The sequence below is a fragment of the Prionailurus viverrinus genome, chromosome B1, assembly GCF_022837055.1.
Source record: "Prionailurus viverrinus isolate Anna chromosome B1, UM_Priviv_1.0, whole genome shotgun sequence".
In the NCBI taxonomy this organism is placed as follows: domain Eukaryota; kingdom Metazoa; phylum Chordata; class Mammalia; order Carnivora; family Felidae; genus Prionailurus; species Prionailurus viverrinus.
This window is the reverse complement of record NC_062564.1, coordinates 147,004,324-147,028,386: the sequence shown is the minus strand read 5'-3', so window position 1 is coordinate 147,028,386 and position 24,063 is coordinate 147,004,324. Positions and strand designations below refer to the sequence as shown.

Genomic DNA, 24,063 nt, shown 5'->3' with positions numbered 1-24,063 from the left:
AAATAACATGCTTTAAGTTACAAGACTTCTTCAAAATATTTGTAATATGGTATTAATCTCAGACACTGATATATTTACTTAAAATATGTTGTTGCCAAATTATTCTCCACAACGCTTTTTTAATGCACTTTGAATTCAAATGGTTATTCTTGCCATAGTAAGAAAACAAAGCAAAATCACATCAATCTACAATCTGAATATTAAACCAGATTATATCATTAACCATTTCAACTGCATACCTATAAAGAGAACTACATATTATAACAAAGTATAGTCAGATCTGTTTAAACTGAAACTATGAGACAAAGGAGGATAAAGAAGATATGATATAAAATGTTTTCGTTTTGAATCTTACCCTATTTAAATCGTGGGATGGGGGGGTTAACTGAGTGACATCTGGTGGAGGGGCCGAAAGCAAATTATTAGGATAGTCCAAAAGATAGCAAACAACACTCGTATGGCCACCTTTTGCTGCTTCTATCAACATAGTTGAGCCATCCTAAGAGTGGACACAGAAAGGGAAAAATTAAAAAAAAAATAAGTTAACTTATAGAACCATTAAGGATGATAAAGCTAACAGCCCCTAGCAATTCAAATCTTAGGTTTAGTAAAGAACACTTTCCTCTAATAAAACAGAAGAAAATGAATATGTTTAGAATGCCATTATAAATCGAACTGGTAGATGATATTTTCTAATGTTCAAGAGTGAAGAATTAATTCACAATGCTACCCGAAACATTTGAGTTACATACTTTTAAACGATGAGTAGGATCTGCCCCATGAGCCAAAAGTAGTTCCACCACTGCCAGATGACCCCCTGCACAAGCCAGGGACAGTACAGTATGGTCATTATTAGCTGTGGTTCTATTCACATTCGCTCCTAAAACAGACAAGACATGGGAAATCATGTTAGGAGATTGAGGTTTCTTAAATTATGGTAAATTTCAAAATCATAAAGAATAGAGAGAATAGCATAATGAATATCCATATACCCATTACCCAGCTTCAATGATTATAAACACACAGCCAATCTCATTTCACATAAACCCATTATCAATTCTCCTCTCCCATTTTGAATTACTCTAAAGCAAATCCCAGACAAACATGACATAATTTCATCCATGAATATTTTAATATGCACTGGTAGAAGATAAAAATAAATGTATATATTATTCCTAATGTAATTAGTTTTAAAAAAGTAAAACAAAATTTTATCTACATTTTAAGTCCTTCTCTAGGTATGTAGAGAATTACCAGGGAATAGAAAGTAATAGTACTACCGGCTTCTTTCACTGGGAAATATCTGAGCATGAAAACAGGTACACTGCCCCTCCAATATGAATTCATCTCTGATTTAGACAGTGTGCTAGGCAATGCAGGAAATGAATATAAAATAGCAGAAAGAAAATGGAATCTGATTAATTAAAATTTATCAAAGAGAGAGGATTGTGATTATATAAATAATTCCATTCTTGAAAATACTATGGCATAAATATACATCACAAATAAGTGTTCAAATTGCCTAAAGTAATTTGACCAGTAACTTATTTCTGACTTAGTTTCTTTTGCTATTATTAACAATTACAAACTTGAGATTTCTTTAGTATTTTTGCTAAGAAGGAAATGGTATATATTGCCATTTTAATTGTACATGGCTTGTATAGTCTTTCTTTTATCAATGTGGAATCAACAGTAAAATCTTTCATATCCTATACTTAAGGATATGATGAAATCTGTGGAGTGCCTGGGTGGTTCAGTCAGTTAAGCATCTGCCTCTTACTTTTGGCTCAGTTCATGATCTCAGGTTTCGTGGCATCAATCCCTGCATAGGGCGCTGTGCTGACAGCGTGGAGCCTGCTTGGGATTCTCTGTCTCCCTTTCTCTTTGCCCCTGCCCCTGTCACACAAGTGTGTGTATGCTCTCCTCTCAAAAATAAATAAATAAACATTAAAAAAAAAAAAGTATGATGAATTCTGCATACAACACTATTTCAACTTGAACTTACACAGTAAACACCTCACAAATAATTTAAAGGAAGTAATAATATGATACATTAGTCATTTAAAATGGTTTTTGATATTCAAAGTAGAATTACTGACCATAGATGAAAATCTTCCATGCATTTTGGTTTTTATCACATTTCAGTTTTGAATACTTTTTATACCGTATTTATGACCATTTCTCTATATTTTACAAAGAAGGAAACTTAGGCCCAAGGATATGTAGAGTAGAAAAGTGACTTGCCTTAAAGTAATTCAGTGGCATAAGAAGCCAGGTTTCAGGATACATTATTACATAAACAGAACAGACTTTAAGTTATCTAAATCCTCAAAATTTTACATAGAGAAATTTTTCTTTATGTAAGTGTTCCTTCACAAGGATGGTACTCAGTATGACAATCCTTCATAGTTTGGGACTATGGAACTGTTTGGAGATGCTCTATGCATTGAGGATATTTATCAACCACCCACTCACAAAATCTCAGTAGCATCCCTCCACCAGTCATACCCAAAAATTGTCCTTTACCTCTCAATCTCTAAATATCCAAGGGCAGGGAATAGACACCTTTGGGGAAAAAAAAACTACTGCTTACCCAAACCTACCTTTACTAATTAAGAACTGAACAGTACAAACATGACCAGCTCTTGCAGCTTTCATTAAAGGAGTCCTTCCACCTTCAGATTCATGTTCCTATGTAAAAAACACAGACTTAATTGATATTTAATTGCTAGTGTACAGTTATTCTTTTTCATGAAAATAAAAAGGAAAAGAACTGGACTAATTTCTAAGTCTAAAGATATTAAATATCATGCTTTGAAATGAAATAAATTTAAGGAATACATTTTTAAATTTAAAACTCAAATTAGAAACATGTTCTACAGATGTAATTTAAGAACTGAAATTATATTCATGTGATTGTGACACCTTCATCTAAATCCATCTGGGTAATTTTTCCTTCTCTCTCTCTCTACCAAAAGGACTGTGGAACTTGACCAGTGAATGGCACTCTAGCACATCCTTCTCCAATCAGCATTATCCCCATCTACTCCAAGTGATTTTCTTTTTGTAACCTTCATCCTACCTGTATGAACTTCTGCAAGTACATCATTCCCTTTCTTTATGGACCTCCCATTAAAACCACATTATCTTATATGAAAACAACAAGGCTAGTGACTTAATATCTCAAAAACCACCAATTACAACGTCTTACTAGAGATTTCTGGGTCTCAAAAAATGGAGAATCTATTGCCTTCTTCTTATTGCTGGGTAATGAGAACACTTGGAGAAATTTTCCAAGTTATATTTTAAAATATAAAGATTTGAGTTATAATACATACAATATATATATTTTTTAACACTCACATCTGATGAACAACTTTTGAGTCTTCTCTTAAGCCACACACTAAGTTGTTTGAATTGCAATTAACTAAGCAAGATACATTGCTGTATGTTTCACAGTCACTGTGGTAAACACTGGAAAGCTCAAAATCTAATCTTCAAGAAATAGGCACACAACTAACTAGAGTATAATATGTGCCATAAGGGCTTCAAGAGCTGTACTAACATACACAGAACTGAAAGAGACCACAATAGTAATCCAGTTCCACTCTTCTCCTTCCATAAATGAGGAAAGAGAAGTTAAAGTTGGCAAAACTAGTTAATGGAGGAGTCTGTTTCTGCTTGCCTGTGAATTTTTGTCATAAACTATGAACTTCTACAAGAACACACACTTGCTTGTTAATCTCAGCCCCATGAACATATGGGTACTTAAGTTTTAACTACCTTTTCATGTCTCACTTCTACTTCCTCACACGTGAAACTGGAAGACTATTTTCCCCACACACGTTTGCTTTTCCTTCCCCGTCAGGCTGTCCTCACACTATTTTTTCCAACAGGAATATCTCTTTTGTCACATCACCATATCCACCTTTCTAAACCTTAATGTAATATCTCAGATGACGTCTTTACATCTTCTGAGCTTCTTTATTGTCTGTACTTTTGCTGTGACATCTCTTCATAATCCACCCTACAATAAACTCAGTATTTCATCCTTCTTACTAAGTTGTAAGTTGAGGAGTATTAAATACTTATATTCTAAAAATAGCTAAGTACCTAAGAAAAACTTTGTATTAATGTATCTAATACAAAATTTCCCTTTTATGGGGGACAAGGGGAAATAGATTGTATGACCCCACTAACAAGAAAAAAAAAACAGACACCAAAGAGTGTAGGAAAAAACAATGACCAAATGAGAGAAAAAATAGCAAAAAGGCCAACAGAAAATTAAAAGAAATACCTTTTATCTGTAATCTCCACTGAACTTTTAATTAATTTGTCTTGGTTTTAAGTATTAGGATTTAAAAAGTGATAGGGGCGCCTGGGTGGCGCAGTCGGTTAAGCGTCCGACTTCAGCCAGGTCACGATCTCACGGTCCGTGAGTTCGAGCCCCGCGTCAGGCTCTGGGCTGATGGCTCGGAGCCTGGAGCCTGTTTCCGAGTCTGTGTCTCCCTCTCTCTCTGCCCCTCCCCCGTTCATGCTCTGTCTCTCTCTGTCCCAAAAATAAAAAAAAATAAAAAAAATAAAAAAACGTTGAAAAAAAAATAAATAAATAAAAAGTGACATAGTTTACCAGATCTGCTCCTGCTTGAAGTAGGACATCTGCTACATCGGTATGACCATTCTCACAGGCATATGTTAGTGCTGTATCCCCTGTTGCTGTTGTTGCATGAACGTTAGCTCCTATAGTAGTATTAAACAATACAGAGACTTAATAAAAGAATTGTAAGACATAAATGATGGACACAGAAATTTCTAAATAAGCCATATGTCTTCAAATTAGACAAAATAGTCATCCATTTCTAGAAATAAAGAAGACTGACAGCATCTTTAAAAGTAAAAAATAAAAAAAATCAGAAATAGATTATTGCTTGAAATTAAAGCTACAGATGCTTCAAACGGTAATAAGGTAAATTAGTTATAAAGTTACCACAACTTTTTACCACATTTTTAAACACACAATCAGTGTATCATAACATCAGAAAAAAGTTACTTGCATTATAACATTTTTACTTGGATAAATCATGTAAAAAACTCTTTCCAAATGCAAAAATGCCTACCTGCAGCTAATAAGTATTTAACTAACTCCAAATGACCCTCTTGAGCAGCTTCCATTAAAGGGGTAGAACACCCTAGTTCTATATCAGCTCCTGCCTTTATTAGAAAGTCTGCCACTTCCAGAAAGCCTCCACAGCAAGCCAGAGTCAAGGCAGTTTCTTGAGTTTCTTCTGTCTGTGCATTGATATTTGCTCCTAGAATGAAAATTCTAATTATTTTAAGGAACTCACTAATTCCAGAGATAAGCAAAACATGATTGTTTCCTAATAAACTATACTTCAAAAATAAACATTTATATTATTTTGCTAAATATAGTGCTTCTCCCCTACTGAGAGGCAGTACGAATAAAGAAAAAGTTATTAAAAATACATCCACGAGTCTACATTTGATGCACACAGCTGGAGTAAGATTTATTCAGCCAGAAGGCACATAAGTGTGCCTATATATCTATATCTACAGATATAGATATATAAACTTTCACAGCAACCCTACAGAAGACTAAATTCAGGCACAGAAGGTTAGAAACTTGTGATTCAAACCTAAGAAGTGTGCTACAATACCTCTGCTTTTAAAGTTATAGCCAATATGCTTTTTTTAATGTTCCACTCCTCTTAAATTTGTCCAAACAAAAACCTTACTACTAAAAGAGATATAAAACTTGGCTACAAATATATAGAGAGATAGGAGATTACTTCTAAACTGAATATGGCTTAATACCGCAAAGTAACCATTTCACTTTTCTCAAAAGAAAAGTCTACTGTGTGCCGATTCTTTTACAGCTTCTTACAAATACATTCTTACGTTCTCCTCAAGTTCATCCTTATGGTAGGATTTCCCATACTGTGTCCCATGAAACCCTAGATATATCAAATATTTATTAACAGGTATCCTGCCCCAAGAGAAATTCTCTCAATATACCACTTTGAGAAATGTCAAATCTCATATATGCCTCTACATAATCTACACCCCTACCTCACCCCCAGTTCTCTGCTTATATTCACAAAGCACATGATGCCTGAAAAGTTCTATATTAAAGCAGTCTATTTGATTTTGTTTAGCACAGTATGGAAGCTATTTTCAAAGCAAATACGTTGTTTTTGTGACAACATCTTGTTACATATCTACTAGAAAGAGAAAATACAGAAACCCAGTTTTGTACTATTATAATGTTATGTTTTACACATTTATGCTTTACTGTTTTCACTGGTTTGGTTACCTTGGCCTAGAAGTAATGCCACCATTTCTTCATGTCCTTCACGAGCTGCCTCCATCAGTGGTGTATAACCTTCATCATTGACTTCTTCCAGGCTAGCTCCTCTTTCAATAAGTAAAGCCGCAAGTTCCACATGCCCACCACATGCAGCCAAAGTCAATGGTGACTCAAATGAATCAGCAGGCATGTTCACTTGGGCACCACTGTCAAGAAGTAACCTAGCTACTTCAACATGGCCATCCTAATTACAATGCAATTAAAAAAATTAAATCAGCACCATTAAAAACAATTGTTAAAAATATGAAGATTTCTCAATTACTGTACAATGAAGGTTTACTGACAGTCAAATAAGAATAATAAATCTACATTTAGCAGATGAGAAATCAAGTATTAATTAAGACCTATCTGTATTTCTGTGGCATAGATGGGGAAATAGAGGTTGAGGCTATGAAACATGTAGAAAAATAATACCTTCCTTCAGTGAAGAAGCTTATTAACCATTAGGGGAAAAAAAGACATTAAGTACATGAAACAAAAGACTACTATGAAATAACATCAGCACCTCATGGTATATACTTAAATGCTAACTAGATAAAGTTTAGAAAGGGAAAGTACAATTTTCGTCGAAACCTTCAAGAGAAGCAAACTTTTGATTAGGCAGGAAAAAAATTGGCAGTATTTTTTGGAGAAGGTAGAGAATTGTAGATAATGTGTTAGGGGAAAGGGAACACAATATGTAGATGGTACTTCCTTTTGTTTTTCAACATTTAAATGCCAGTAAAAATTAAAAGAGAAAGGAGTTCTCTCTATCTTCTGTCCCCTTTGCTGGTCTCCCTTTCCAACAGCTTTCCTAACTACTGGCAACTCCAAGACACTCTAATTTTTTTTTTTTTAACCTCTAATATAAATTTTCCTTCTATATATTACCTCACAGACATTTCATCTTTTTTTGTACACATCACACCCATTTTTACCTCTGTGCTTGCCATGTTACACAACTTTAATGACCCATTACAATGGTTACTTTGCCTTCCTTCGGCTCAGAATTTTCTACCTCCATATATAGTCAACTCCTACATTTCTTTTAAAGTCCAGTTTAAAACCCCATTCTCTTAGCAAGCTTTGAAATGTCGAGCCACTACTAATATCTTTCATCTACTTATAACACTTCCAGTACGTACTGATTAGGTCTACAAAATGCTCTATTTTAATTTCTTAATCTATATACTTTCTAATCTAGTGGTCACAAGGATGTTTTAAGTCCCTTATCATGGGGATATTACTGATGTGTTTTATATGCATTATACCATTTAATCCTCACAACAACCCGAGAGAAGGATATTATCCTAATTTTAACAGATGGAAACTTAAGACCTTGAAAGAAAACTCGTGTTTCTTCAAAGGATAATTTACTAAAGGAAATATTAGCATGACAATAAAGAAAACAAAGATAACTCAGGTTTTAATTAGTTACCTAATATTTTTAAAAATTAGTAATTAAAATTTAACATCCTTTCAATAATCATTCTCTGAAGGGAAGTTGAGATAAGAAACTTAAATTCATTTGGTGCCTTTTTCCATCTTTGGCATGTTTTTCTCGTAAATCTGTCTACAATGTTATTCTGATCCATTTCTATGCCACAAATCATATACTGAGATACAAAAGTTTAAGAGGACTATTATTACCTGTTCTTAAGTACAAACTCTAAAAAGAGAGTTCTTACAAAAGGAATTAAAAGCTCAGAAAACACCATTCATATAGGGGGAATTATGTTACACAAATAACACTCTAATTTCAAATTTTTCAGAAGTTACATCTTTGGTTTGATGTATTTGCTATGCTTAGTATTATATGCATACTTGTGGTTTATATTCTTCTTAATATCCTTGATCAATTTTTTAAATAGTTGCTTTTTGTCCCAACTATGTAAAACCAGCATAGTTATGGGAGACTAGGAAAATAAAAGTAGTTCTGTAAAGCTCCAGAAAGCATCTTTAGTAGAAGTTAATATTGTACAACTGGCTCTGAACACTGGTCACAATTCAGATAGCTGAGGTTCTGTTCTACAATAAATCTATAATAAACAAATCTTTGAACTCAAGAATAAGGTCCCCAACATACGCTAGCACTTTCTTTATGAAATATACAGATACATTTCATGTATGTATTTCACCAGTCTTACCATGCAAGCCTCCATTAGAGCAGTGTGCATTTCATCTGTTTTATGCTCTTGATCTGCCCCTGCTTCCAAAAGAAATCGCACCATCTCTAGGTGTCCTAAACCAAAATGTGTAAGATTATTATAAGATATTTTATTATTCCAAAAAATGTAAGAAAAAGTTACAGTATTTTAAAAAGTTATATTTAACTTATAGCAATAAATGTATAAGCATAACACTAAAGTCAGCTACAAGCCACCCTCAACTGTCACACATAAATTATACAAGTGATTCTTGCTCTTCTACTTTTTACCCTGTTGCCGCTACTACAACCCCAATGCAACTGAGCAAAGATGTCCCTGAAATCTAAAACCCCAAATATCCCTTCTATAACCTTTTCTAAGAGCTGAGGCATGCTCTATTTATTTATGGTATGGAACAAATTAGCTTTTGTGAATTAGTTGCCTGGGATAATAATAATTGAAGTTATTTCTATGAGGAAATGTGTTTTAAGTTTCAATTACTAACTCACAGACTTTTTAAGAACAATCTGCCTGTAAATTGGGAACTGTATATATAAAAAAATATTTTCGAAACCACACCATTTAGTTTACACTTATGCATTTATTTAGATATCATACACACACACATACATATATGTGTACATAATATATACATACACACACACACTCTTACCCTTGTATTTACATTTATGTAGTTTCAAACAAACCATATGCTTCAGTTCAAATAAAGACATCTTACAAGTAGTTAAAAAGACAAGGACTTCAGACACTATGCAAGTAACAACAGAAAAATGACTTAATTTTTTTCCAATATTGTTTGTTAAGAGTTGCAGTCAGTGCTCAATCAGGACCAAGGGGAAGGAGCAGATGGTAAAATCATAAACAATTAAAACTAACTACAATAAGTAACTTAGCATCTGCCGTATTTTGTTTTTGCTACCTACCTCCCTCCCTTTCCTCTCTGTCATTCTCCCTTCCCAAAGATCCACATCAACGTTCAGTCTCAGCCTGAGTTCTATCCCTTCCGCATCTTCTCCTTGTCAATCTATGTCCTAGAAGACCTCACCCAAAATTAGAGGAAAGGGAGAGGGTCCATGGTTCCTTGTAAGTAGCAGAGATGTTCTCCACCAGCTCAGTTCTATATCCAGCTTCTAATTAAAGCCTGCAAGCCCCAACCTCAGACGCCCCTTGGAAAGCAGGGTGGGGCTATAAGCAAAGGAGAGAGGGAAGAGTAGTTATATGTAGCCCGGTCTCAAAGCTCTTCTGGCCAGCTGGGACTAAGTGGTAAAAACAGCCAGTTCCGGGTTCAAAAGTATTTGTGAAAAGGGGAGAGAGCCACCCAATCAATCAGCCTGTCCTGGAGAGGCTGTCCCAAGGCTTAATTCCTCTCCTCCCAATGAACATAAGCCTCTGCCTAATTACCAAACAGTACTAGGGAAGTAAGGGATCTCAGCTGTGTTTCCTAACCATCCTTACCTGAAGCTCTGTTAACACCAATCAAAAGCACTTTAGTTAGAGCATATTTTCACATTTAACTTATATTTTAGTCATGTATGTATTTAAGGGTTATTTTAACCATTGTTTGTAAAGGAAATTTTTCCAGATGACCTTACACAACCTTGGCCACTCTAAAATAGAATGAAACAAAACAACACCAGAGCCAGTACTAGGGTAGGGCAATCAAGGGCCTAGGTGTAAAATTTAAGGAAGTGTTCTCTCACAAGCTTGGTGGGTGAAGTGATTCAGCCATTGAGAGGAAGTGCCTCCTTGAACTCTGTACCTTGCCTTGTAAGTGCTGTTTCTTGACACCTAATGGTCAAGATTATCACTTATTTTATGATACAAAGATGACACAGCTGCAGATGGTATGAAAGCAGACATAAAATTTGGTTTTTAAAAAGTTCCTTAGTTAATAGCCATTTATCTGTCAAAAAGGTAGACTTTGAGAAGTATTGGCTCTGTGGTTATCTTTTTTAGAATCTAGAATCTAGAGCATTAACTAGCTGAAGACCAAGACACTTTCCAGACAATTGTCTTGCCCTCTCAAAGGAGGGTATGTTTCTGTATTACCAATATTTTCAGGTTGATTGACATCATTTAAAATATCACATACCCCTTTTATAGTCACATATACATATACATATACAAAGGTATGGGTACGTGTTTTTCTCACTTTCAACCAGCTCTTCCTTCTAACTTTATGAAATGTATTGACGATACTCTAGAATTCTTTAGAATTCAAACTCTCTTCACACCACTTTTCATTTCTCAAATCTCCTCTAGTCTCTTCAATTTTTCTCCTTTCTTCTTAGTATCATGAGAAATAGCTTAAGAACATTCCTATTAATGGATCATTCTAGCTACTTTGATTGTATTTACGTTTAAATTTATAGGCTAAATACTTCTGGAGTCAATAGGATTCTTTCGTGTGAACCATGAAAAATATTCTGACACAAAAACCGTTAAAAAGTACAGTGCATAATTAAAATTAAGTAACTGTTTCTGATAAAACAACTGAATCATGTAACAGTCATTTTTCATTGACATATATTTATATTAAGTCTATATTTTAAAATTTTACATATTAAACTCTGAAACACTTTAAACCCTTTTAGGTTAATTACATACCATATTCTATTGCCACCTCTTAATTTGCTTTTTAATTTAAAAACTCTATTATATAAAATAACTGTCATCTCATGTACTTAAAAACTTTGTTTTAAAAAAATGTTTTATACCGTACCTTTGTAACAAGCTAATGTAAGGGCACTCTCTTTAAATTCATTGGAATGCGTATTAATGCCAGCTCCATTTTCTAGCAGCAATCTGGCTACTTCCACATGTCCAGCACTTCCAGCTTCCATAAGAGGAGTATGACCATTTTCATTATGGTCCTCGATACTAGCACCGGATTCCAAGAGCACCTTTACAACATCTACATAGCCTCCAGCACAAGCGTATGTAAGTGCTGTATTGCCTATTTTAAGAAAAACAAAAAGACATTAACATAAAAATCAAAATAAAAAGATCCTAATTTAGTTAGCATCAGGAAGAAAACTGAAATGGGAGACTATAATTTTAATAAATTTAGAAAATATATATCATTCCTTTCCCATTGCCTTTTATCTTACTGAAATCAACTCCCAATTCTTTCCATTTAGTATCAGGGTCAAATATATATGGAAAATAGACACACTTAACACGACTGTAGAGTTATCAAAGAACTGAGCAATTCTGAAACTAACTTTTCATATAAAAAAAAAGTTATGTTCATTGTAACCTTAATTGGAGAAATGTTTCAGAAGCTTTATGTTGGGAGGATAATTATTTATCATATATAGGTACATCTCATACTGTTCCTTTTAATTATACATATTTGATTTCCTACAAATTCAATTATCAGTTAACTGATCAAAGCTACATAATTTCAAAAACATTCCTTCTTGATGATAAAAATCTCCTGTGTTACAGGGGGGAAAAAATAAACCTTCTGGGTAAAATAATGATTTCTAAACCCCTTCCAACCAGAACCTATAAGATCATAAAAATTCTTTCAATTATTTAACAAATTTGAAAATCCTGCATGAAGATGCACAAAATATATTTTCATTTAATTTTTAGAAGTTTTATATAAATCCATCCATGCCCAAGTTTGAAGAAAAAAATAAAGTTAGTTTAAACTAAAGTCATGTCCATTGTAGGACACAATGTTTTCATAATTTTTTTTTTCTATAGGCCACAATTTAGTAACAGTAGACAATGATAGACCTGCCTTTTGTTCCATATCCTTCTTGTTTTCCCTATCCTCCCTTCCCTTCTTCCCTGAAAAATAGGAAACCTGGATTGAAGAACTATAGCCCATTTCCAAGAGGGTAGTCCTTCTAACTGGGCCAGTGTTTAATTTAATCTAAAAGAACCTCAAAAGGCCAAGTAATCATCCTCAGACACAAAAGAGAAACTTTATTCAAAATATTTCTATACTTTAAATCTAATGCATACACTTAGGAAAATGTGCAGTACTTCATAATTAGAGCACTGCAAAAGCTGTACTAATGATGATTTTCATGTGACATAGTTATTACCAAAAGGTGCTAATATTTAACAAAACTGAAAGAAGAAACATGAATAACCTGTTGAAGACTGTGCATTGACATCGGCTTTATGAGCTAGCAGCAACTTCACAATTTTGACATGTCCTCCATTAGCAGCAGCCATTAAAGGTGTAATGTCACCTTTGATTCCCCTATCTTCCACATTTGCATGCATTGCCAACAAAACCTTATGAAAGAAAAAGTTTAAATGATATTAAAAAACAATATATTCATCAAAACATGTGGAACATGTTTACGTTAACACCTACCTAGTGATTTATAGTCAGAGCCCATAACCACAACATGTATCTAACAAAAATTTGTTGAAATGAGCCTAATGGTTGAGTTTATTTTATTATTTCTTGTCAAAGTAAGCTAGATTAAAAAGCAAAAACATAAACAGCCCATGTGCTTTATTTTGATACTACAAACCTGTGCAAGCTCATAGTATCCAGCAGAACAAGCTAAACAAAGGAGGCTCTCCCCTTCCTCAGTGTGCTCATTTACGCTCCGCCCTTCAATGAGTAACTTTCGCACAGCATTTACATCTCCTTCTGAACAGGCTTCTGCCAAACTGCGGCTATTAGGGAAGAATATTATAACATCAGCATATAAAAATGTTAAAAATTACACACCGTAAGTATTGGTTTTTGAGGTTAATCTGGACAGTCGTGCTAAACAAGAATGATCACTTCAATATGATCCATAAGAAACAGAAAACTGAAAATGACTCAGTTCACTAAAATCTACTCATAAAATTCACTGAATTAGAATTATCAACATTATAAGATGTTTATAGCTATGCACTGAAGTACAAAGTCCACTTTACTATCACTGGAAAAAACCCAAAATTCTAAAACATAAAATTTATGGAAAATCACATGAACAAGATACAGGTAATAATTATACTTCCTTTTTGCTTGGTCATGAGAAAACTTATATAAAAGTTAATAAAAATGTATTTAATAAAACAGGTAAAACTTATACTAATTATAAAGGTCTACTTGAATCCTTCCATCAATTAAAGGGAAATCAGACAGGAAAGTTACAAGCATATAATTTTGAGTAAAATATGGATAAACGATAAGGAAATTCTTTTTTGAAGTATTTACTTATGTATCATATTTAGTCGAAATCTGAAAAATACCCAGGCGAGGCAAATGCTAAATTCAAGCAAAAGGAAAGTAGAAAAAGTGGAACAACAGAAAATTAGACTGAGAGTAAAGTGTTTGCCCTATAAATTTCCCAAAATAATTCCAACTATGGACATTTCTAAAAAATTCTATTTTTGGATAAAATCCATCCAAAGAAAAACACTAAATCCAGTGCTCTTAATTAACATTCTCTTTATTTCAAATATAAGTCAATTCTTATATCATCCTTTTCAAGGTCCTGTCACTTCTGGTACTGAAGTCATCCATGGAACCTCTCTTCTATACCTTTATTATTACTGCCACCCAGATTCAAGAACATCATGTTTAGCCTGGATTAATGGCAAAGTCTCCTGAACAGTCTCCCTGCTATTACCTTTGTTTTCCTTCAGACTCTTTCAACATGGCAGCCTGAGTGAGAGATCTTGTTTAAAGGAAAGTATATCATGGCATTCTTCTGTTCAGAATCCTCCATTTGGCTTCCAATCTCACACTAAAAGCCAAAGTACTTACAAGATCTGTCCAGTGGTAGGGTCTCACACTCCTACTTTTTACCTCTCTGGTTTCATCACCTATTCATCACTCTTATTCTTTCCACTTTAGCCACACTGATTGGCTTTCCTGCTTTTCATAAAAAATGCTAATTAAGCTCCAACTCTAAGATACCTGTATTTGCTGTTCCTCTGGCAAGACCTCTCAGACACAGCTTACCAATTTCAGGTCTTTGCTAAAATGCCACCTTTTAAGGGAGGATCTCCTTGACTACTCTTAAAAATGCACCATGACTTCCAACCCCAAACATTGCCCTGGCACTTTCCCATTCAATTTTTCCCCATAGTTCTCATCATCGTGTGCCATGTTACATATTTTACTTACTTGTTAACTGTATTGTCCCCTTACCTACGTCAATGTCTTGAACAACACTTAGTGTCCTTGTCTCGTAATTTCCCATTTTAAAGGACACTAACAGTCCTCAGACCCGGTGTTCTCTATTACCTTTAAACAAATGTAAGACAAATCCTTCCTACAAGACATTTCTGAGTAAGAACATCTTTTCTCTCTTTCACATGGACTCTTATATTTTCTTTCTTCCTCAGGCACACCCACACCCTACTCTACTATCCCATTCAGGCTTGCATTCAGACATTTCCATATGTGTATGCTAGCTTTAAAACAAGCTTATAGGAATTACTGTAGCAACAGTTCAAATTTCAAACTTATGAGATCTGGCACATGGCACCACACTTAACTAATAAAATCTAGCATATAACATCAATGCACTCCACTATATTTCTCAAGCTTTGCTGAATAAATGATTGTCACAAACATGCTCTGTTCTTCTAATATACTCAATGCCAAAGAATCAGTGACTTTTTATTTTTCTGTTCTATTTCCTGCTTGAACTAGCCTTAATATACTCTTCAAGGTGCTTTTAACTTTCTTTCTTGACAGTCTAAACAGGCACCATATTTAAGAGAATATCAATAATATTACAGGGTAGTAAAACTGTTAATTAAGAAACAGAACTTGAAGTTAACAAAAGAAAGAGGGTCAATCTATGAGAAGAACAGTAAATTAATAAAAACACAAAAATCTAAACCAATGAAGATGAATACAGAGCCAAGAGAAACAGCAAATTTTCTTGTTAATACTATACAGCTTCTTTTTCATGCTCTTAAAAGATGTTACATAAAAACACTATTATACAAAGACAATCCCCCTTTTTTTTTTTTTTTTAAGAGAGACAGTGGGTACAAGTGAGCAAGGGGCAGAGAGAGAAAGTGAATCCCAGGAGAAGAGTTGGGGAGGGATGGCAGAGAGAAGTGGGACTCACCAAAGTGGGGCTCAAGCTCACCTGACATGGGACTCAAACTCATGAACCCTGAGATCACAACCTGAGCCAAAGTCAGATGCTTAATGACTGAGCCACCCAGGTGCCCCAAAAGACAATCCTTAAATGCTATTTTTTACACTCTAAACCCATATATAAAAGAATACTCCCATTTTCTCAACTGGTTAAAGGCAACTGCTAAAATAAATAAAATGGCTTCATTTTAATTAAAGGAAAACAAGCCTCTGAGTAATCAAAAAAATGTAACATATTAATAATTCTTTTCCATTTGCTTCCTTAAAGCTTATATCCATTTTTCATATATTATCCATAATTGGTTTTATATATGAGATGGTATGATTTTTATTGAGTGAGATCACCAGAAAAACTTAAAATAGCAAAGTCACAAAATATTCACTGAGCCGTAACTATAAAGTACTATAGAAAAGAAATTGTAGGGGATACAAAAATAAAATCCCTGGGACTCACTTACATTCAAATTATGGGAACTAGATCCATGATATTTCTTGAACATTCATAAAACAAATAAATTAAAACTTTGCTATTTAAAATGGTCAGAACAGGGGCGCCTGGGTGGCTCAGTCGGTTGAGCATCTGACTTCAGCTGAAGTCATTATCTTGTGGTCTGTGAGTTAGAGCCCCGAATCAGGCTCTGTGCTGACAGCTCAGAGCCTGGAGCCTGCTTCTGATTCTGTGTCTCCCTCGCTCTCTGCCCCTCCCCCACCCATGTTCTGTCTCTCTGTCTCAAAAATAAACATTAAAAAAAAATTTTTTTTTAATAAAATAAAATGGTCAGAACAATGCACATGAACTAGAAATGGGATGACTAATTAGAAAGCATTTATTTCTTTGTCACCAAAACATTAAAAGACAACAAAATCTATTAAATAAGCAAAAGCTCTTTTATAACATATTGGCTAAGAAGTCAGTCTTGCATCACTGGTGTCTGAGCTTTGCCACTTGTCAGCTATTTGATCTTGATTAAGTTATTTGCTTCCCTTGAGCTTTTCATGAGTAAAATGAGAGTAAAAACAAAATCCATTGCTTTAGGGCTTTATGTGAGTAAAAACGAGATATCACATATAGTATTTCACATATACTTCCATGCCATGCACAAAATAAAAGCTCAGTGAACATTAGCTACTTTTAAGAAAACGTTTTTATATCAATCACAGAGAAAATGTTCTTACTTGTCCGACTGCCCTGCATTCGCTGTGCTTTCAGCTCTCATCCGGGTAAGTGCAGCAGCAGCTTCATCCAACGCACAACTAACAGACGACGTCAACCTCCGAAGCACTTCAGGATCTGCAAAGGCTTTACCATCAGCCGTAGATAATTTGCCTATTCCTATTATATTATTTTCACACCAATATGGACACACCCAAAAGAAGAAACAAAGCAAAAGTCAAGTTACTTAACTCTATATATGTTAGCAAACAACCTTCAAATGTTACACTTGACATATATATTGTCTGCCTGGAATCTTTTGGGAAATCACTGTTCTCCAATTCTCTAATAATCTTATTCCTTCCATGTGGTCTGTAAGTGCTTGACCCTGTGACTCTCTGGTGCCAGAAATGGGTCTTTGGCCTATGCTGGAACAACTAGGAGTCCTCACTCAGACTTTTGCATTGGTTTGGTAGGACCTATATGTTCAAAGGTTACTAAATTGCTAAGATGTGAGTGATGAGCTATTTGGCCACTTTCATGACTACAGAGAAAAAAAAAACACACAAAATACGTCAATTAGAGGAGAGGAGGGCAGAGAAATATAAAGAAAACAGAGTTCTGATAACGTTATTTTAGTGCCAGGAATCGGAACAATCCCCATACTTTCAGTAGATCCCCACTTTTGCTTAAGACTGTTTAGGTGGCTTACTACCACTTGTGACCAAAAATGGCCTAACAAGACATAATAGGCCATACATACAAAAGATAACCTGTATATAAGCACCTATTTATTTCAAATTACATCTATAACTTATTACATGTACTCAAAATCATATCTAAAAATCATTCAGAACACCAAAAGAAAACAAATTCAAAAGCAGAACTGGTTAGTAACCACCTGCATGAATATAATGTACTGCTTTTCCAGATATCACTACAAAGCAAATTTATCTTTAACCTTTACTATTCTAACTCAGTGGTGCTTAATCCAGGCTGCCCATCTCAGCGGAGCTTTTCAAAAATACAGATGCTAAGCTCTCCTCCATCTAAAGATGTATTAAGTAAGAGGTGGGGCCTAGGCATACATATATTTTTAAAGTGCCAAGATTCTAATGCACAGCCAGGATTAAAAACATCTGCTCCATCTTGAAGATAAACACCTAGATATTTTGGATCACTGCTCCTCAACATGTGGTACATGGACAAAAAGCATTGCTGTCATTTGGGAGCATGTTAGAACTGCAGAATTTTGGGCCCGAAGATTTACTCATCCAAAACCTGCATTTTTAAAAAAAGATCCCCAACCAATTCAGAGACACAGTAAAGTTCAAGAAGCACTGTCACAGGTTTTAAAGCAAACTAATTAACTAAGACATCAATCCAAAAAAAAACCACTCAAATGGTAATAATAAACATATCCTTTCACATTGGAAGGGCTTAATAACATCACATAAGTTTGTGTTTAAATTCACAAAAATTGGGGTGCCTGGGTGGCTTAGTCAGTTGAGCATCTGACTTCGGCTTAGGTCATGATCTCACGGTTCATGAGTTGGAGCCCCACGTCAGGCTCTGTGATGACAGCTCAGAGCCTGGAGACTGCTTCACATTCTGTGTCTCCCTCTCTCATTGCCCCTCCCATGCTCACACTGTCTCTCTCTCTCAAAAATGAAAATAAATAAACATTTAGTAAATTAAAAAATAATAATAAAGTTTACAAAAGTTTATACTTATCTCCTTTTCTTTCTGAAAAACCCAAGATATCAAATACTACATCTTATAGAACCAAAAATAATTCTGGCAGGAAACCTTTATGATTTTAGATATAACAAATGGTCAGAGCAATCAAATTTGGTATGTGTTACAATCAAGATGTGCAAGGAATAAAGACAGTCTCAGTCTGATAAAACTGATACCTACTATATAATTTGTGTCACTAAAAATAAAATCCAACCATAGTCTGAATCTGCTATAGTAGTATTTATTAAGATATTTATGATTAGTTAAGTATCCTAACACTATAGAAACCAAAGCCACAGATGCATTTTCACATGAGACAATAGCTCCAATTTTTTAGCCAATTCAGATCAGTTATATAACAATTATTTGTCAATAACAGCAAGAGAACTAGGGAAGAGGATATATCTGGATTAGTAGAAAGTAACCACTGCCTTAAAAAGAAAGAACAGTGAAAACAAAATATTCCATATTAAATTTTTATCTTCTCATATCTTCATAAGTAAAGATAACCATTTTAGTAAATATAACTAGGTAGGAAGTAACCTAAGATATAAATGGTAACCCTTCAAATAACACACTGATTGAAAATGAATTCATTGTAGCTACTCTGGATTATGATGATCCTTTTTTTACTGGTCTTATCCAGTTATTAAATACTAATCAATGAAGATCAAAAATCAGAAAAGATGTGGTCAAATGATTCTTTCCCAATTCTAACATTTAATCAACTGAACAACAGAACCATGTCACTTGTGACCAAAAATGTCCTAATAAGACAGTATAGGCTACATAAAATACAGAAGAGAAAAAGTACATTGAAAAATTACCTACATTTCTGATTTTAAGATAATTATTTTCTCTTTTTTCCCTAAGACTTACTCAACCTAATTCCCACTTATGAAGACAAAAAAAAAAAGAGAAGTAATGGACTTAGCAGAACAGAATAAACAGAAACATAGATATCAAAAGAGAAACAAGGTGATCAGCCCATCAGGACTCAGGAAGTACAGGTCCCAGATACAGGGGTAAGGCTTGGGTCATTATACAGAGAGACTAGCTGAACACTGTGAGAAGCAGTCAAACACTCAAAGACTCCATTCCCAAACAGCACAGCCAGATGATTGTTCTCTATAGAAACCAACCAGAAAGGCCCAGGATTAGTAGTCATTAGATACAGATAAGAAAGAGACGTTATACTAAATGGAAATGAAGATTAAATAAGTGTATGCATGTCAAACAGTGAGATCCTCAGCCTCTTCCCACTCTAAGCTCCCAAAATTCAGGTAGCCAGGTTTATCATTCACCAGACAAAAACTGGTAAATGTCTCTGTCAAGAAATTGAAAAACCCCAGAGAAAACACTTAAAGATACTGACATTTGGGGAGTTTTCAAAGAAATGAAAGGGTCTCTACCAAGTCACTGTGTACATTGTAGAATTACAATGTTCCCAAGATTACCCAGCTCTGGTGAACTCCCTCTGTGAACTCACAGTCTTGGGACTGTGGATTTGATAGCTTTTATCCCCATGATTAGGTTACATAATGTGGCACAGTTGACCTAAAGACAGGAATATTATCTGAGTGAGACTGACCTTATCACATGAGCCCATGAAAAACAAAGCTTTTCTAGGCTAGTTGGAGAAAGGGAAATCAGAGATTCTTACCATTAGAAGGATTCTACTGTGCTGGCATGAAGATGGACTGGGCCACATGTTAAAGAATGAGGGCAACCTCAAGAAGGTAAGAGCAGCCCCAGCTGACAGTCCACAGGAAATCAGGATCTCAGTCCTACCACTCCTATCAACAACAATAAGCCTGAAAGCAGATTTTCTCCTACAGCCTATAGATGAGAACTCTACTCATCAGCAGATACCTTGATTTCAGCCCCTGAGACTCTGGGCAAGAAAATCTAGCCTCACTGTGTGCCCGTATGTCTTATTTACAGAAACTAAGGAATAGTAAATGTCATGCCACTATGTTTAGAATAAACTGTTGTGCTGTAATAGTAAACCAATTATATAATATATATCACTTACAATATATAATAAATACTGCATAGTGAAACCCACCAGTTGACAAAACATGCACATATACCTTCCAGTGTAGCTTTTTATGGCTATGCTATTGACTAAAAAAAAAAACAAAAAACAAAAAACAAAAAACAAAAAAACAGACTTTTTTTGTAGAAAATCCGAAATGTAAAGGGCAGCCAAAATATTCAAAATGTGAGCAAAATTTTAAATGCCGAAAATTCTAATGATATGGAGAAGGAAGACATAGGAAAAGTTGCAGAGATAGCAGACTACTATAAATAAGTGTGGCATTAACTTTCAGAACTGCAACACCAGAAATTAGGAGACAATGGAGTAATAATTTCAATAGTCTGAAAGTTATTTTTACACTAGAATTCTATATGTAGTCAAACCATCAAGTATGAGGACAGCATCAAAGGCACTTTCAGGCAGAATCAAAAACTCTTATTTTTCAGGCATACTTTCTCAGGATACTTAAACCATGATCAATCTCTACACCATGAAAAATGAAACCAGAAGAGTGGTTCTGTGATACACAGGAAATACATACACCATGAATAACTGTTCATGCCAAAGCCAAAATGAATTTGAATCTGGTCAAATATCTGGATCTGAATTCCGATTTACAGGAAATACAACATGCACAAGTGCCATAAAATGAGTCAAATAAAATCTATTTATTCAACAAATAAGTGGGGGGGGGGGGGGGAGAGGAAGAAGGAACCTGTTAACAATTAAGAACTCAAATTAACTTGAAACTTTAACATGAAAAACACGTATAATTTTACATACAAAAATATGTAAATATGAAATAGGTGAAGGAGACTAAGAGTACACTTATCATGATGATCACTGACTATGTATAGAATTCCTGAATCACTGTATTGTATACCTGAAACTAATATAACACTACATATTACCTATACTGGAATTTAAAAACTTATACAAAAAATGAAAAATTTGTTTGGATCCTAATTTAAATAAACCAACTAAAAAAGACCATTATGAAACAAGTGGGGAAATCGAAACACTGACAGGGTATTTGGCAATAATGATGGAATTAGTATTATTTTTTTCTTTATATGCAATGGTATTTGGTTATTTTTTTTAAAGGTCTTAATTTGCAGTATATACTGAAGTATTTATATATGAAATTATATAATGCTTAGTTTGCTTTAAATTAACATGGAGGGGAGAGGGAGGGGATCTCAGCAGCGTGGTAACAAATTAAGATGAAACAAGACTGTCCACGCACTGATGGCTGTTTAAGCTGGATGATGGGTATTCCCTCTGGGTTTACATGTAAAATATTTCATTTAAAAAAAGAAATAAAGGAGAAAGGGAGACGAGAAGAAGAGGAGGAAGGAAGGGAGGGAGGGGGGAGGCTAGCTACTGTAGAAAAAACGGAAAAAATGGTAATAAATACAGAAATGAGAAAATGAGGCAACTATTAGTATCCTATGAAAAGGAACTCTTCCTCTATTAGTAGTAACTCCTTTCATCAGCTGAAATCTACTTTCATGTAGCATTTTTCAATCTGGTTCTGCCTCTTGGGAGCACAAAAACAAAAACAAATATCCCTCTTATATTCAACCTGAGGTTTCCCATCTTCAGAACAAACATTCTCTTTTCCTCTTACGACACATTTTCAAATAATTTCACAATTCTCATTTCTCTCACATAAACTCCCAGAGCAACACCAAATTTCTGGCAAATGCTAACATTCTGTATCAACTATTCTGTACAAATAGTTTTCTATCTTCCAGAACAGAACCTTGCATGTGCCCCTACTATGTTTTCATTTGTATTTGGTCAAGATCCCTTTAATAATCCATTCTATAATTTTACTCAGGAGAGAAATCAAATTTAACCATGAGTGCTTCAAATATTTAGATGCTGTGTTACAAGATATTTATTGAAAGGATTACCAAATAGTAGTAGGTTGGTTTTATGCTATATAATAAAGTAGCAATTTGCATGTACTGCATGTACACTGTATAGCAAATCAGGATGCTAAAAAAATGATCAATTAAGGTTCACAATATATTTATATACACTTTAGAAAAATTAAAGTGGAGGGAAATCTGGTTATTTATGGTTATTTAAAATGATCATAGAGGGGCGCCTGGGTGGCTCATTCAGTTAAGCATCTGACTTTGGCTCAGGTCATGATATCATGGTTTGTGGGTTCAAGCCCCATGTCAGGCTCTGCGCTGACAGCTCAGAGCCTGGAGCCTGCTTCAGATTCTGTGTCTCCCTCTCTCTCTGCCTCTCCTCTGCTCATGCTATCTCTCAAAAACGAATAAATGTAAAAAAAATTTTTTTTTAACAATCACAGAGATTTAGAATTTCTTTTCCTTTATATTTTATATATATGGTGCCAAATCTTTGACTATGTATATAATCTCTAATTAAAACACTGCTCTTATGGGGTGCCTGGGTGGTGGCTCAGTCGGTTGAGCGTCCAACTTCAGCTCAGGTCATGATCTCAGTTTGTGGGTTCGAGCCCCATGTCGGGCTCTGGGTTGACAGCTCAGAGCCTGAAGCCTGCTTCAGATTGTGTCTCCTTCTCTCTCTCTGCCCCTCCCCTGCTCATGCTTTGTCTCTGTCTCTCAAAAATAAATAAATGTTAAAAAAAAAAAAAAAATTAAAAAAAAAAAAAAAACAGTTGCATGTTCTAATGACTGAGCCAGCCAGGTGCCCCTAATATAGTAGTTTTTATTAGATTTATATGTAACTTTGGAAAATTAGATAGATCAATTACATATGTAAAGTCTGCAGACCTACCTGCAGCTTCTAGTAAAGCTTCCAGTCTGGCTTGTGTTTCTGGATCTACTGTCCTGAGGTCTGCACCATCAGCAGTACCTGACAAGAGCAACTTGGAAGCCGTTTCCAGCATTGGATTTTCCAAATCATCCTGATCCAAAATGAAAGACTCCACCTAGAAAACAAACACAAAAAAAAAAAAAAAAAAAGGAAGGAAGGAAGGGAGAAATGAAAGGAGAAAGGGAAGTGGTAAGACAAGTAAATAGAAGAAAAAGGAAGAAGAGAGAAAAAATATATTTTAATGTAAATATCATGATAAATACAATCCTAAATAAATTCAAGCGATAGATAAGCCCACTGTTTAAAGGAGAAATTACATTTGTAGAAGAACTTAAGAATGTGCTACTCATATGCAGGTCTCTTTTTTTTTTTTTTAAACTAAAATTAGGTATTCTTTTCTATTTTAATTTAATGGGGCAAGAGTGAGATACGGGGAACTATGAGGACTTAGACTGTGAAACCTCTGACTTTAGGTAGAGGACCTAAATCAACTGTTCTTAAATGTTTTGCTCTAAGGACCCTTTTACACACTTATAAAGTACTGCACTCTCAAAAACTTCAGAGAAGGATTAAATATATTAATATTCACCTACAATATCAAAAAAAAATCACATTTGTTAATATCACCACTGGTTTTATCAGAAAAGTTTTTAAGTACTATAAAGCCCAGGCAAATACAATTTAAAATTCCAA

General features: G+C 34.6%; 1 protein-coding gene across 6 annotated transcripts in view; it reads right to left on the bottom strand.

Moving 5' to 3' along the window:
• Positions 1-24,063, bottom strand: part of ANKRD17 (ankyrin repeat domain 17) — a 173,637-nt gene that overhangs the window by 68,581 nt on the left and 80,993 nt on the right. For all 6 annotated transcript variants that reach the window (XR_007151630.1, XM_047856518.1, XM_047856519.1 and 3 more), the window contains exons 2-13: positions 23,332-23,485; positions 16,796-16,952; positions 13,035-13,182; positions 12,642-12,789; positions 11,255-11,488; positions 8,512-8,606; positions 6,332-6,569; positions 5,118-5,309; positions 4,631-4,740; positions 2,604-2,691; positions 753-880; positions 356-499 (exon numbers count right to left, since the gene is read on the bottom strand). Coding sequence is in view for 5 of the 6 variants with exons in the window: in XM_047856518.1 (XP_047712474.1) it covers positions 356-499; positions 753-880; positions 2,604-2,691; positions 4,631-4,740; positions 5,118-5,309; positions 6,332-6,569; positions 8,512-8,606; positions 11,255-11,488; positions 12,642-12,789; positions 13,035-13,182; positions 16,796-16,952; positions 23,332-23,485 (1,836 nt within the window). In the remaining variant the exon portion in view is untranslated. The remainder of the gene's footprint in view (positions 1-355; positions 500-752; positions 881-2,603; positions 2,692-4,630; positions 4,741-5,117; positions 5,310-6,331; positions 6,570-8,511; positions 8,607-11,254; positions 11,489-12,641; positions 12,790-13,034; positions 13,183-16,795; positions 16,953-23,331; positions 23,486-24,063) is intronic.